The sequence below is a fragment of the Dysidea avara genome, chromosome 4 (assembly GCF_963678975.1).
Source record: "Dysidea avara chromosome 4, odDysAvar1.4, whole genome shotgun sequence".
In the NCBI taxonomy this organism is placed as follows: domain Eukaryota; kingdom Metazoa; phylum Porifera; class Demospongiae; order Dictyoceratida; family Dysideidae; genus Dysidea; species Dysidea avara.
In genome coordinates, this window is record NC_089275.1 from 46206121 (window position 1) to 46221966 (window position 15846).

Sequence of the window (15846 nt, forward strand, 5' to 3'; positions counted from 1 at the left end):
CATGGTCACTAGACTCAGTAATGAGTGCATATCACAATGCCGGGCTCCAATAACTCAAGGAAGACGGAAAAGTAGGGATAAACTTTCAACATGGTCACAGTTTCTAACTTCCTGCTTCACAACCTTAGTATTATTTGGTAATTTATGGTACTATATAAGTTGTTACTGCATGGTCAAATAAAAATGTGTAGAGTTTAGATAAAGCAGCTTCCATCCACCTGCAGTAATGATCACAATTAGCTATGTACATGCAAAGTGTATGGAAAAGTAGATGTTCAGAAACTTAAGAAAATATTATAATCTGATGTTTTCACAAGTAATGCTTGAATTTGCATTAGCACATTTTACCAGCTACCCAATCAGGCCATGACTTTTTTCAGAAATATATGCAATGATATAATACTATATGGTGAATAATACATTAAAATGTGTACTGAAAATTAAGTGTGTATAGATAATTCTTACTATGGTGATGTATTGATTGTAGAGTAGTGGGTGACTAGAAGTAATCTACTTCTAATTCTTGTATATTACATTTCCTCCTTGTAATATTGATGTGTTCAACTTCTCTCTTCACATTATCTTTATTCTTTGGTGTATGAGGAAGGTACAGTTTAGTGATAGAGTTGTTATGGTGTAGGCTCCTCATTATTATCATGGCTGACTGTTCATCTATTGTATCACTACCATACAGTGACAGTTTCTTTAGTGTCTTGTTATTAGTAATGGCTTGAGCAATTGCTGTGGCTCCATCTTTACCCGTAGCATTGAAACTCATGTCTAGTTCCTCCAGTGAGGTGTTGTGTTGTAAACTGTTTGCAATTGCTGTAGCTCCTGTGGATGTGATTTCACAATTATTAATGATCAGTTCCTTTAGTGTCTTGTTATTAGTAATGGCTTGAGCAATTGCTGTGGCTCCATCTTTACCTATAGCATTGGAACTCATGACTAGGTCCTCCAGTGAGGTGTTGTGTTGTAAACTGTTTGCAATTGCTGTAGCTCCTGTGGATGTGATTTCACAATTATTAATGATCAGTTCCTTTAGTGTCTTGTTATTAGTAATGGCTTGAGCAATTGCTGTGGCTCCATCTTTACCTATAGCATTGAAACTCATGTGTAGTTCCTCCAGTGAGGTGTTGTGTTGTAAACTGTTTGCAATTGCTGTAGCTCCTGTGGATGTGATTTCACAATTATTAATGATCAGTTCCTTTAGTGTCTTGTTATTAGTAATGGCTTGAGCAATTGCTGTGGCTCCATCTTTACCTATAGCATTGGAACTCATGACTAGGTCCTCCAGTGAGGTGTTGTGTTGTAAACTGTTTGCAATTGCTGTAGCTCCTATGGATGTGATTTCACAATTATTAATGATCAGTTCCTTTAGTGTCTTGTTATTAGTAATGGCTTGAGCAATTGCTGTGGCTCCATCTTTACCTATAGCATTGTAACTCATGTCTAGTACCTCCAGTGAGGTGTTGTGTTGTAAACTGTTTGCAATTGCTGTAGCTCCTGTGGATGTAATTTCACAATTATTAATGATCAGTTCCTTTAGTGTCTTGTTATTAGTAATGGCTTGAGCAATTGCTGTGGCTCCATCCTCACCTATAGCATTGGAATTACTAATCATTCCACCTACCTTAAAAGTATGTGGCTGAAGTTGAATGATGATGTCACCAATGAGAGATGATGATGCTGCAGTGAGGTGATTGCCACTAAGATTAATTATCATTATTTCTTGTTTGTTAGTTTTGTCCCCACAGAGGTAGTGGTGAAGTAGGTTGATGCCATGATCTCCAATGTCACACTCATCCAGGTTTAGTTCCTTCCATTCCCTGTATAATCTTGATAGGAAGAATCCCAGGGACACCACCTGGTGTGAGAGGAGACTGTTGCAACTGAGGTTAATCTCACCATTATCAAATGATTTGGACAATATTTCACATAACTTGTCATCTTGAGCCTCTTGGAAACACTGGAACAAGTAGAGAACCTTCACTGGGTTCTCCAAGATGTCTTGTGAGATAGTTAGAATGTTGGATATTTCCTGATCAGAAGCTGATCCTTGTTGGGATGGAGCAGTCACCTTTCCTGAGGTCACTTGTGTGTTAATATTAGTAGTAACATGTTCACTGTTGTTAAGATCATGATGACTGGATACAGGATGATACCCCAGTTGTTGTTGTTGGTAAGGATGATACACATTGTGGTGTTCCATTAATGGTTGAGAGAAAGATGTGAAGTTTTGACTTCTTGATTGTGTTAGCGGGTAGCTGACTGGTTGGGTTGGAGTAGTTGGTAATGAGGAACAACTAGCTGATAAGAACCCATGTGTAATAGAGGGTGATAAGTGATCATGATTTGTTGTAAAAGCACGAGAACTATGTGAATGAGAAGGTTTAGAATATGATAGATACCTTCTTAAAGACTTACACCGTCCACTGGTTATACCACAATACATGATCCACATGTTGGAGAGGCGGACACTCTTACTATCAGCATGGCGCCTATCAGTAACAAGAAATGACTCCTTCATTAGTGTGTACACCTCATCTTCTGGTAAGGTTGCTACATATTTGGCAGCAAAATATTCTTGTATTCCCAAGTGTAGGAAGTTGAAGGATTTGGTTGGAGGACCAATTTCATCTGAACAATAACATTCAACAGATTGTAATAGTCCATAACAAGTGGGATCATCCCTGCACATGACAGGTAGGTTACCAACTGTGAATACTATTTTGTCCTCTACAAGACCATCAAATGCAATTTTCTGTAGTTGTAGTAGTACTTGTTGGACTGGCTGTGGTAAGTGTTCCATTTTGTTGATGTGTTCATCCTCAGCAATCTTCCCTGTCCTCTTAAGATGACGACAGACTGTGTGCAGGATAAAACTTGCAAACATTTTGGTAGCAGTTGGTGGCAGTGATCCTAGTAGACACAGGTAAACTATGATTGTCATGTTTAATGGTATGTAGCACATTGCATCAATGTTGGGATACTGTTGAAAATGTCTCTTTAATGTTTGTAGTTTAGAAGGAGAAGTCTTCAAAGCACCATCAATGTATTGTTCCCTACTAGATTTCTCAAATCCAAGAACTTCTATTCTTCTGTCAACACATTGATGTAGACAAGCTGAAGCAGATGGTCTTGATGTCACCACTACTCGTGCATTATGTAAAGTGTCTCCTTCAATGAGTATCCTAAAGAAAGATGTGTGGCGTAGTTCATTACTGAGTTCATCAAATCCATCAATGATGAAGGTTACTCCAGCTCCATTAGTGGTGTGTAAGTAGCTCAAAACAGGTTGTACCTGATCTGCAGGTATTGTATATTTCACCAGCTCTTCTGTGCTGGTGATCTTCTGCACATTGGGATCCCTTAACATCAGTAATAGTAGCAGTTTATCTGATGTGAGCAGTTCATTGTTAGCCCACTGTAAACAGATCTCCTTAGCCAGTGTTGTCTTACCAATTCCAGGGTGACCCTCTATTAGGATACTAATGGGACATTGATCATCTGAAGTGACAGGAGTGAATATTTGATGGACATTGTCCAGTTTAATTGATGATGTTAGTTCAGGTATTTTGTGTATGTCTCCCTTACTGCGTATCCTAGCTGCCATTGTTGTGTCTTCTTTAGACTGTATCTGTTTAATTTTTTGATGTACTAGGGCTACGTTGGTGAAGGTGTTAGCATGAAATGGAGGCCATGGATCTTTTCCTGCTGACAATATCACTAATCCTTTACGTCGATACCTTGCCTTGATATTGTCAGTAGTGGCCTGCTGTAATTGACCACCTCCTATAGGACCTACATGCATACAGATATTATCTAGAAATAATATTGTAGCAAATGTAACATATATGCAGTATGTGTTATTCAGTGTAGAATGAACATTTAATGTTGTACTTACATTGTAGACTATTGTAACTTAGGTAACACCTGTATGTGCTATTACAAATATAAAAAAATGAGGAATTTCATTCAATCAGGGATCATCATACAGTACGTACAATAGCACTGTATATTAGGGATCATTGAGGTTTGGGTTTTTCCGGCCAAAAATATCACCAAAAACCAGCTTCACAATGCCATCCTGGTGCCTTGGCAATGTTGGTTAGGCATAACTCTGCCAAAAGTGTCTTCAGTACAACCCTAAATGCTTCCGATAGATTGCTACAAATTTATTTAAAAAAATACTTTTCTACTGCTGCATGCCTGATCTCTTCAGACAAGCGTAACTTGATAATGGCTAAGGCTATGGGCTTGATTTTTCACTGTTCGACGTCACTTTGTCCTGAGATGTGCCTTTTGGCATACCGCAGTATGTACAGTGAGCGCATCATGGGCTTACCTTTGTCCTCCTTTGTGTCCCATTGCTTTTCACCGATGGCTAAAGGTGTTGATTTGCGGTAGCTTGATGGTTTCCCTACAGAAACCATCTGTACTTCCGTGATGACTGGATTGATTGCAGAGGCTAGTGTATGTAGCGCTGTGTGTCGGGCTGAACATAGCTGAAAGCGAAGCATAATGGACACTTCATTTTCGAGTCAGCGATTGATATATGGGGCGCGTGTTCTGTCAAAAATAATAAAAAGGTATAATAATAATGTTACAAAAAAGTAAACAAACAAATATAAGGAAAAATTTGCATTTGAAGTTAGGTAGCTTCATGGTACTTCTTTGAATGTAAACAGTTAAAGTTTTAAGCAAGTAGGTCAATAATAAGCCCTGACTCAATACAGTAGATTTAATTGATGTGCGTACATAGTTGTAGGCATAAATGCTAATTGATGGAATACAAAATGATGCACATTGTCATCATCAAGGATGCCAGAGAAGATGCAACAACTGAGATGTGGACGGGCCTTACTATTTTTAGAGAAATACTAAAACTTGATAAAGCCATAACTAAGTCATAGCAACTATAAAAACAGCATTGCAGAAATGATATTACGGCAATTCAGGTGAATTTGCGTTGCCTCCTCCACAAGGATTCGGCACCAAATTCACCTGAATTGTCGTAACTAAAATTTTGCCATTAACCTACCATCACAGCCATTTCTTGGCCGCCACCTTGGATTTCACATCTTTTTTCATCCTGGCCTTTTTGGGGGCCGCACTCTTTTTTTACAGCTTGGCTGTTTTGGTTTAGATAACACTTCTTTTTGTATTGCAAGCCACAAAGCCGGCCATTAACTGGTTTTGGTACTTACTTTTAACTTGTTTTTTTTTCTTTTCTGCAGAGATTGGAAGAAATATTGTGTACAGTTTTTTGTCTGATTAAAAATATTTGTATATTTAACAATGAATGATAATCATATACTGTAGGTCATAAGGTGACTTCTTATACATAACTGAACTGTAGCTGAAACCCTCATTGTTTGTAGCTGAACTCTTTTCAGAGTGACTTGTCTCTAGCTGAACTCACTACATGGTGATTTGTTTCCAACACATATTTCTACAGGGTGATTTGTTTGTAGCTGATCCCTATAGGGTAACTTGTATTTAGCTGATATCTCTACAGGGGACTTCTTCTACCTGATCTCTCTACAGGGTGGTCTGTTCGTAGCTGAACTCTCTACAGGGTGAATTGTTTGCAGCTGAACTCTCTACATGATGGTTTCTTCGTAGCTGAACTCTCTACAAGGTAACTTCTTCTAGCTGATCTCTCTACAGGGTGACTTGTTTGTAGCTGAACTATTTGCAGGGTGGTTTTTAGTAGCTGAACTCTCTACATATAAAGGGACTTCTTCTAGCTGGTCTCTCTACAGGATGACTTGTTTCTAGCTGATCTCTCTGCAGGGTAATTGTTCATAGCTGAACTTTCTACAGGGTGATTTTTTTACAGCTGAACTCTCTACATGATAGTTTCTTTTAACTTCTTCTAGCTGATCTCTCTATAGGGCAATTTGTTTTTAGCTGAACTCTCTACAAGATGGTTTCTTTGTAGCTGATCTCTCTACAAGGTGACTTCTTCTAGCCAATCTCTCTACAGAGTGAATTGTTTGTAGCTGAACTTTCTACAGGGTGATCTGTTTGTAGCTGATCTCTCTACAGGGTGAGTTGTTTGTAGCTGAACTATCTGCAGGGTGATTTGTTTGCAGCTGAACTCTCTACAAGGTGATCCTTCTAGCTGACCTCTATACAGGGTGATCTGTTCATAGCTGAACTTTCTACAAGGTGATTTGTTTGCAACTGAACTCTCTACCTGATGGTTTCTTTGTAGCTGAACTCTCTACAAGGTAACTTCTTCTAACTGATCTCTCTACAGGGTGAATTGTTTCTAGCTGAACTCTCCATAGGGTTGTCTGTTTGTAATTGAACTCTCTACAGGATGGTTTCTTTGTAGCTGATCTCTCTACAGGGTGATTTGTTTCTATCTGATCTCTACAGGGTGACCTGTTTCTGGCCGAACTCTCTACAAGTGATTTGTTTGTAGCTGAACTCTCTACATGGTGGTTTCTTTGTAGCTGAACTCTCTACAAGGTGACTTTTTCTAGCTGACCTCTTTACAGGGTGAATTTTTGTAGTTGAACTTTCTACAAACAAAGTGACTTGTTCTAGCTGGTCTCTCTACAGGATGACTTGTTTCTAGCTGATCTCTCTGCAGGGTGACTTGTTTCTAGCTGAACTCTACCGGGTGATCTGTTCGTAGCTGAACTCTCTACAGGATGATTTGTTTACAGCTGAACTATCTACGTGGTAGTTTCTTTGCAGCTGAATTCTTTACAAGGTGACTTCTTCTAGCTGAACTCTCTATAGGGCGATCTTTTTGTAGCTGAACTCTCTGCAGGGTGATTCGTTTGCAGCTGAACTTTTTACATGATGGTTTGTTTGTAGCTGAACACTCTACAAGGTAACTTCTTCTAGCTTATCTCTCTACAGGATACCTTGTTTATAGCTGAACTCTCTAGAGGGTGATTTGTTTGTAGCTAAACTCTCTGCAATTTGATTTGTTGCAGCTGAACTCTCTACATGGTGGTTTCTTTGTAGCTGAACTCTCTACAAGGTATAGCTTCTTCTAGCTGATCTCTCTATACAGGGTGACTTGTTTCTAGCTGAACTCTCTACAGGGTGATCTTTTCGTAGCTGAACTCACTACAGGATGATTTGTTTGCAGCTGAACTCTCTACATGATGGTTTGTTTGTAGCTGAACTCTCTACAAGGTAACTTCTTCTAGTTGATCTCTCTACAGGATGACTTGTTTCTAACTGAACTCTCTACAGGATGATCTGTTCATAGCTGAATTCTCTACATGGTGGTTTCTTTGTAGCTGAACTCTTTACAAGGTGACTTCTTCTAGCTGATCTCTCTACAGGGTGACTTGTTTCTAGCTGAACTCTCTACAGGATGATCTGTTCATAGCTGAATTCTCTACATGGTGGTTTCTTTGTAGCTGAACTCTTTACAAGGTGACTTCTTCTAGCTGATCTCTCTACAGGGTGATTTGTTTGTAGCTGAATTCTCTACAGAGTGACTTGTTGTAGCTGAACTCTTTACAAGGTGACTTGTTTATAGTTGAATTCTCTTCAGTGTGACTTATAACGTTCTGAATCTCTACAGCAACATATTTGTAGCTGAACTCTCTACAGGGTGACTTGCTTGTAGCTGAATTGTCCATAAGATTAACTGTTTGTAGCTGAATTCTCTACAGAATAACTTGCAATGTCATATAATTCTATAATGGAGTAAGTTATAAACGTAGCTGAATGCTTTATTAGGGTGACTGTTCTATTAGAGTATCTCGATCTCGCATATGCTACATGTAGTTGGCTTTGGAATCATAACTCAGTGGTTTGTAATCCGATTCTTCTGTGCTACAGCAAGGACTTTTTATGATACTTATTCCAGCTACACACCAATTTTCAGCTCACTGCTCTAAGCGGTTTGCCTGGTAGACGTGAAAACTAAGTTTTTTTATTCATAAAAATCGATCATGTAATTGTGACATAAATTGGGTTTTGTGTCATATCTCGATGGCCTTTAACTGGATTCCTTTCAAACCACAAAAAGGCACTCCTACGATAGTTACTCCATCTACATAGCAATTTTCAGTTCATTCCTTCAAGCGGTTTACCCTGTGGGCATGACAGACCTTCGACCTTATTTTATGCAAATAATTGTCATAACTCCATGAATGTTCATTGGATTCCTACCAAACTTGGTACTGAGATTCGCCTTAACGAGCCCTTTAAGTGTGCCAAAGTTCAGCCCGATTGGAGCACGAATTCGTGTTTTATGGCGGATTTTGCAAAGTGTGCGAAAAGAAGTAGAAGAAAAAAACGAAGAAAAAAAACTCAAACTTTGGCCGCTCGTATCTCGGAAATGGCTGGAGCGATTTTCTTCAAATTTGGAATGTGGACTCCCCTATCTAGCCGGCACGTCTGTAGCAACTTTGGTTTCAATCGGATAAGGAATCACGGAGCTACAATGGTGTGAAAATCGCGTTTACTTTCTTCCTGTAAATATACTCACGGTGTGGCACGCCGGCTTCTTGGGCCGCACGACACATGATACTTCTGTGCATTACTAGTGGGTTAAAGTGATTTGTTCGAGGTATGTTTCCTTAGCAGTGCATAGCAACGTAATTACAGAATTATATCAATTACATTATTATAATTCAGTTGATAATTTTGTATATAGCAACAAAGCTAAACCCAAAATAAATATTAGTTTAGTACATTATTAATTAATTCCAGTTAGGTTTGTTTGCTGCATGATGCCTGGTTTTTAGAAGTAGAAAACATCAATTTGTTTGTAACATAAACATGACTGCAAACTTGTGCATACCATATCAAGACAGAATACAGTAGCTTAATCCTTTTGTCTGAACGTACATCCCAGCTAAGTGAAGTGGCTACTACACTTCTCAGTTACACACAGCATTAAAAATAAAGAACAGTACAAGAAACATCTCTGCAATCAATCCAGTCACTACAAAAATACAGACGATTCCCATTAGGGAAGCCATTACGTGCTACCACAAATCGGCACCTTGAACTGTCAGCAAAGAGAAATGGGACACAAAGGAGAACAAAGGTAAGTCTATGATGAGTGCATTATACGTACTGCGGTATGCCAAAAGGCACCTGTCAGGCTGTAGCAACATCACACAGTGAAAAAATCAAGCCTGTAGTCAGTCAGTCAGTTTGTTCGTCCATCTGTCAGTCAGTCAGCAGTAATGAATAAAAATTCCATAGCAGCATTTTGGCTATTCTGGAGACACTTTTGGGTTTGATTCTACCTAACCGATACTGCTAAGGTGTCATTAAGCTATTATGAGACTAATGATATATTTTTTGCTAACAGTACATCCAGGTATACCATATATGTACATACCTAACTGATGTGAACCACAGCTGGTGACTATTCCATGTCTTCCTTGATCATCACTGCTGCTATTTATGGCAACGCCTATAAAATATACATATGGCACAACTCACTACAGAGTTGGAGGTATCTAGTTACTTTTGTAACCAAGTTATGCAATATATTACTAATGAAAATATCATTTCACTACATTTATACAATGCAAGTTATCATTTCATTTCATAATAATAATAATTGTACTTTGCGTGGAAGCAACAACGCATACTGTATTTTCCACATACAATATTATGTCAATTATCCACATAATTGTACTGTGTGAGATATACTGTACAATTTTGCACAAAATTGGGCACGTACAGTTATGCAGAACAGTTATGTAAGGAATGTTATGAAGCAACCTCACTCAGATAGCACGAATAATCATGTGTATGACATACGTACTGTAATTTGCTAAAACTAGCCAGACTAAACCTACTAGTTGGTTCTATGACTAGAAATAGATTAATTACATGGACACTTACTGATAGTCTGTGTGATCAGTAAAAATTGAAGCGGTTTGGGCATGCAAGATGAATGCTCTGAGCAAGAAAACCAGGAAGTACAATATAGCACTTAAAGCATCGCCTATGCTTGTGTATACGAAAAATATAGCATCAGGTGGGGTCTAGGGACCCGTCGATTTCGACGGCAAAATTTTTGGCATAATGGGTGGGTAAAAGCAATGAGCAAAATGCTGGCATAATAGGAGCAATGTTTGTGAAGTGGACATAAAAATTGCACAAAAGATCGAGATACTCTAATAGAACAGTCAGACATGCTAAAATATCGACAATGCATAGCTAATTGTTACAGGAACAACAAGTGACAATCGAGATACCCTAATAAACAGTCACACATGTTAAGCAATATTAGCTAGCTTCTTGCTTTACATGTTAAAAGTAATTGCTGATCGAGATACTCTAATAGAACAGTCACTTTAAGGCGAAACTGTAGCTTTGCACTTAGAAATATTCAATTACCAAAGATCACTGCTGAGCAAAATTTATAATTCTTGAGCAAAATATGGAGCATAATAGGTGAAAAATAAAAGAATTGCTGGAAAGAAAAATAGGTAGAAAAAAAAGCAAAATAGACTGGTCCCTAGTGGGGTCTTGTAGCAAATACAGCATACAGCTTTGCCTCGTGCTGTATTGTCCTCTCAACATGCCCCCTCGTGCTGTATTTTCTGTACTCACATGCAGCGGTGCTTTAACTATAACACGTGACAGCCACATTACATACCTGTGCCAAAAACTATGCAACATATTGACAGGCAACAGTACACAGCAACCTCGTTTGTTACAGTACATCAACTCTACAACCGGCATAAATATAGGGGTTTGTTGTCATTCAAGTCTCACCATCATCTACAGAGTAACCAGATGTGGTTACACACATTAATTGCATTTCATTTGCACAAGTGTTTAATGCGGCGCCAGATCTGCACGTCAGATAGACTATACCCACACACAAAAAATAAATAACATGCAGTGGTTATACCACAAGCACAAGTGCTTTGCCTGATATTATTGTGTATCAAGGCATAAACTTCTAAACAACCTTTCCCTCTAAAGTGACACCTTCACTGAGAATCAATTGGTAACAGCTTTAGTGTGGGTGCACTCACCATCATCTGCTATGAGGAGGATTCACACCAAAAACAAGCTGAGAGTTATTCAACCAATAGGGCAAAGGATGCATATATGTTTACATGTAGAAACTATATTTCTACTAAGTAACTGTGTAAAGGAGTTCAATCAAGATGAAGATGCTCTAATAAAACAGTCACTATTCTAGTAAAATATTCACCTGATCATAAAGAATGATACCACATCATCAATGAATTCTCTATTATACATGTATATGTACTTACTGAGCATTCCAGATTGGTCTACAAAATCACAGCTGGTCAAATGTATGCACAAACAATGATAGCTGACAACACAAAGATAATGACAACAGCTACAAACATTCACATACATGCACACAGCTACATAGGATAAGTATAATCTCTTTAAATTCCAATTCTTAGGTAATCCAAAGGCTGCAGCACATGTTGCTGTCCGACCTTCAGTGCTGGATACTATAAAGTTGTAACATAATGTAACACACGCACTCACACAAAGCTGTTGGCTACCGTGCTAGCACAGTCATGCTTACCGAGTAAACCAACACTGGGATACCTGTGCATTACTCAGGTGCTGTGAGCCAGTGCAGGCAAATCCTTTTGGGGCAGGACTAATAACCCACAGGATATCTCACAGGTGAAGGGGTGGGCACCTAAACCCCACCTACAATCCCGAGCATGCATACACACCCACGCACGCACACTCATGCATGCACGCTACTTGTAATAACAGATACAACTATGCATAAATGTATGGTGATGTAAAATGTACCCCACAACTATGCAGCTTGTAGCTGCTGTGGATTTAGAATTTACCAGGAAAGTTTGGCAAATTTGGCGAGTGAGTGGTGTTTCACCAAAATAAAATCCGCCAAATCATTAGTCTGTATCAGCTACTTACAAATTCACCCTAAACTTTTTCTCACCAAAATCCCATAACAGCAAGTTCACCAAGTTTCTTAATATACAGAACATAATCATACTTGATAAATGCATGAAGACAAACACAAAGCTCCAACACGAGGTGCAGCTACAAGAGAAGTTTCTCAACTGTTAAGTGGTATAGTCAAGAGTTCATGTATAGTAACTCTCTCTTCTTAATACTATGAACTCTTGGTATAATGGAAATGGATTACTTGCTTGTATGCAAATATTCATGAGTGGAGTACAGGAAGTGGAAAATTTACTTGGGGTGGCCTTTAATCATCTCTAACCAGAGTTGGGGGTAAACGCGTGACAGGGCAGTAAAGAGTGAAGTAGCGAGTAATATATAATGGATATTACATCCAAAAAGTATAACGAATGCAATGCTTTACTTCTTTTTAAGGCACATTGTAGTCAGCCTCGTGATTGGTTGCATTTTGGGCCCAGACAGCACTAGAGACAGAGTTGCAGGCATGAACAAAGAGTGGTAGTGTATGGGGAGTGCTTTAGAGGCCAAGATACTACAACAAAGTATTTTTGTGGCTGAATTATACCAGAGAAATCCGTGACTTACTCATGTCACTTGTAGTTGTAAGCTGATAGCCTTTACTTAGAAGGTTGAGCTTACTTTATAGCTGGTAATGAATATCTGTAATGTGTAATATATTACTAGTTACAGCTCTCAAAGTAACAAGTAATACGTAACTCGTTACTTTTTTCTGTGAGTAATATGTAACAGTAGCACATTACATGGTGAGTAATACCGTATGGCTCCAAAATTTCGTAGTATAAAATTTTCGTAAAATCTTCAATTTCTGACAAAAGAAAATTTTCGTAAAAAATATTTTCGTAATTCTTAAGAAACGAAATTCGCGGGAAAAGCTCAATCACGGCGCCGGCGATCGATTTTTGTAACTTCTTATTGAAGCACAACCAGCATGACTCGTGAACACATTTTTTACCAGAACAGCATGGCAGCTATTGGAGGACTCTTTGAAACAGTTTTTCACACTTGTGTCAGAGGATACCATGTCTACCAAGATGTATAGATGAAATGCTCGCGTGCTGTCGCGAGGTAGGAAATCTTCATGACCCTTTTGCAGTTAAGGTCACGAAAGTAGGCGTAACAGTTGGACATTAACCGAAAAAGATCAGCTCTACTTGTTCTCTGTTTATTTTGAATGGTGGATCAATATCTTGCAAAGTTACAGATCCTCACAGAAGATACTCAAGCGACTTGGTGCAAGGTGGCCTTGAAATACCATGCATGATTATACTCCAAGGGCCCAAGGAGCTGATAGACAAGACCAGGAAATTGCTAGCTATAAGCAGCAAAAGCATTGCTTCAGCAGATGAGAATAAGCCAATATCTAAGAAGGAAACTGACTTGATGATAGATGCTTCAGTAACTCCAGTTGCTCCTGATGCAAAAAGGATCGAGTTGGAGAGTGAAGCAGATCAAAGTGTGTGGGTAACATTTACTGGTACAAGGATACAAGGATACAGCTCTTAGCTGAGGATAAGCGTATAATAGTGGGACAAGAGAGGCTGAGCGACCGTCACATTAACTTTGCACAAGCTTTGCTGAGGGCCCAGTTTCCATCTAGTGATGGATTACAGAACACACTTTTGCAGGGTCGATTGAGGTTTTCTGTATCCAGCAAGATTGTTCAAATATTGCACATCCGTAGTAACCATTGGGTGGTGATTTCCAATGTCCAGTGCAATGGTAACAATCTGAATGTGTATGACACTGTTTATAATGACATAGACAGCTCAACTCTGGATTTGATCAACTCCATGTTTGAAGAAAATGTAACTTTCAGCATTGTGGAACAAAGTAGGGAAACAACAAGAAGACGTTGATTGCGGTGTGTTTAGTATAGCCATTGCCACTTCCTTGCTACATGGATTAACACTGATTAACATGGATTTGATCATGGATTAACATGGATTTTGTAAGTGGTGACACAATACAACCAGTCACTATTGCGTCACCACTTGGTCCATTGTTTGGAGGCTAAATGCATGCAACCATTCCCATAGTTTATAATTACAGTGTATGCATTAGTGTAATTGACATTTTTATTATTATTGCAATTGTAATAGACAAATAAATTGGATACACAATTTACTATACAATCACAGTGTATTAAATCAACTTCAAAATTCATTTAGCAAGAAAATCAGTAATGCCAACATGCTTGAATCCATTTCTGATTATATCTGGATGAGCTACAAGATAATCATACAGACTGATCATCCACTTGGCAGCAATAGGTTTGACAATTGTAAGTCGCATAAGCTCTTTGCTGGTATCTTTTTGAGCTACAATGTTATCAGCGTACCAATTCTCAAATTTCTTGCGAAGGAACTGCTTTGCCGTTCTATTTACACTAACATCCAGTGGCTGCAGGCGGTCAGTGCAGTTTGGTGGAACAATGACATAAAATAAGTGATGGCTTTATAACAAATTCAGCACTCGGCTAGTTGTTTGTCCTTTAAATTCATCCAAGATGACTAGTCCACTGTGCTTTGAGTCCAGTCCCAATTGCCTTCTCTTTTCAGCCATGTAGGGAACAATCACTGCCTCAATATAAGAAATCATAGTTTCCTCGTTACACCAATGATTTGCTGTATGGGTAACATGAAAGCCATCTGGGAATCAACAGATGGATGGCACCTGGTTGTTTTGCCCTCATACACTAGTTGCACAGGTAAGAAATTTCCACTCAGTGATGCAGCAAATGTGGCCGTAATTTGACGTTTGTCATCAATACCTGCCACCTCCACCCGTTTCGACCCCTCTTGCCATCGTCCAGTTGGACACAGGGATATATTTAATGGCTGTTTGGTCCCAGTTAACAATCATCTCATCTGGGACATCCTCCAGTCACCACTGCCATTATGTCCATCAAATATTGTGACTTCAATTCTTCGAAGTTTGAAGGAGTGAACTGAGGTTTCTTTGTTGTTGCCTTTCTCTTCACAAAATTCAATGAAGACAAAAAATACTTAGCCCAGCTTTTTTTTAAGCACAACATAGCCTCCATTACATTCTAGTAATGCTGGATTTACCTTCTTAACAATACCCAGACCGGCTGCAATAACAATTGCTGTATTGATTATTCCTCCTGTGTCCCGTATGGCATGGATATACTTGGTAAGGTGTGAAGTGATGTCTTTTGGAAGCATTGATGGCCTTCCTCTTTTCTTTTCTTCCATCGTCGTGACCGTTTCGTGGGATTTTCGAGTTAAGGCAGCTACAGCATTCTTCCACTCGCACACAGTTGTGTACTTTAAATCGGGAAATTCTTTTTCAAAATGGTGAATTGCTGCACTCATTCCATTCACTGCTGCATAATTTCCTATCCTTGCCTTGTCCTTTCCGCTGTATTTCTGGTAGATTCCTCTCTTCTTCACTCCCTTTTCGTCTTCAGAATGTTTTAGGCACTCCATAACCTCTTTATTAGTAGCGACCTCAGACTGGCCAAAATTTCCACTACCTGCAATGTTTTCTTCGTATCTTTAAAACAGGGAAGCCTTATTCTCTCGCTCATTCAGCAAACAATCTATAATAACGATGCATTATAGCGCTAAAGTTTGGTGTACCGGGATTAAGCATTTCTGGAGAAACAGCACGGAACATTTTTAGGTCCGCATACCTTCTGTAGAAAAAAAAGTTCGTACGGATATTTGTATTGCAATTATGGCACCGACCTTGTTTGAGTGCGGGTGAATTTGCTGATGGTTTTCAGAGTCGTTTGAGACTTCCCTGGGCAAAGTGAAGGTACTGAGTTCGATTCTGGACACATTTTAGGTGAAACACACTCTTTTACGTTGATTTTGGTGAGCTAAATATGGCGTAGTGTAGAGTTCGTCTAGGTAACACTTTGTCTCGTGAAGTAGCTTCAATATTGATTGTTTT

At 38.9% G+C, this 15846-nt stretch overlaps 1 protein-coding gene across 1 annotated transcript in view; it reads right to left on the reverse strand.

Annotated features, from left to right (window-relative positions):
• Window positions 1–136: 136 nt before the first annotated feature.
• Window positions 137–15846, reverse strand: part of LOC136252443 (protein NLRC3-like) — a 17995-nt gene continuing 2285 nt past the window's right edge. Inside the window, exons 3-4 of the mRNA XM_066044870.1 lie at window positions 9338–9412; window positions 137–3804 (exon numbers count right to left, since the gene is read on the reverse strand). Of these exons, the coding sequence (XP_065900942.1) occupies window positions 500–3804; window positions 9338–9412 (3380 nt within the window). The 3' untranslated portion in view covers window positions 137–499. The remainder of the gene's footprint in view (window positions 3805–9337; window positions 9413–15846) is intronic.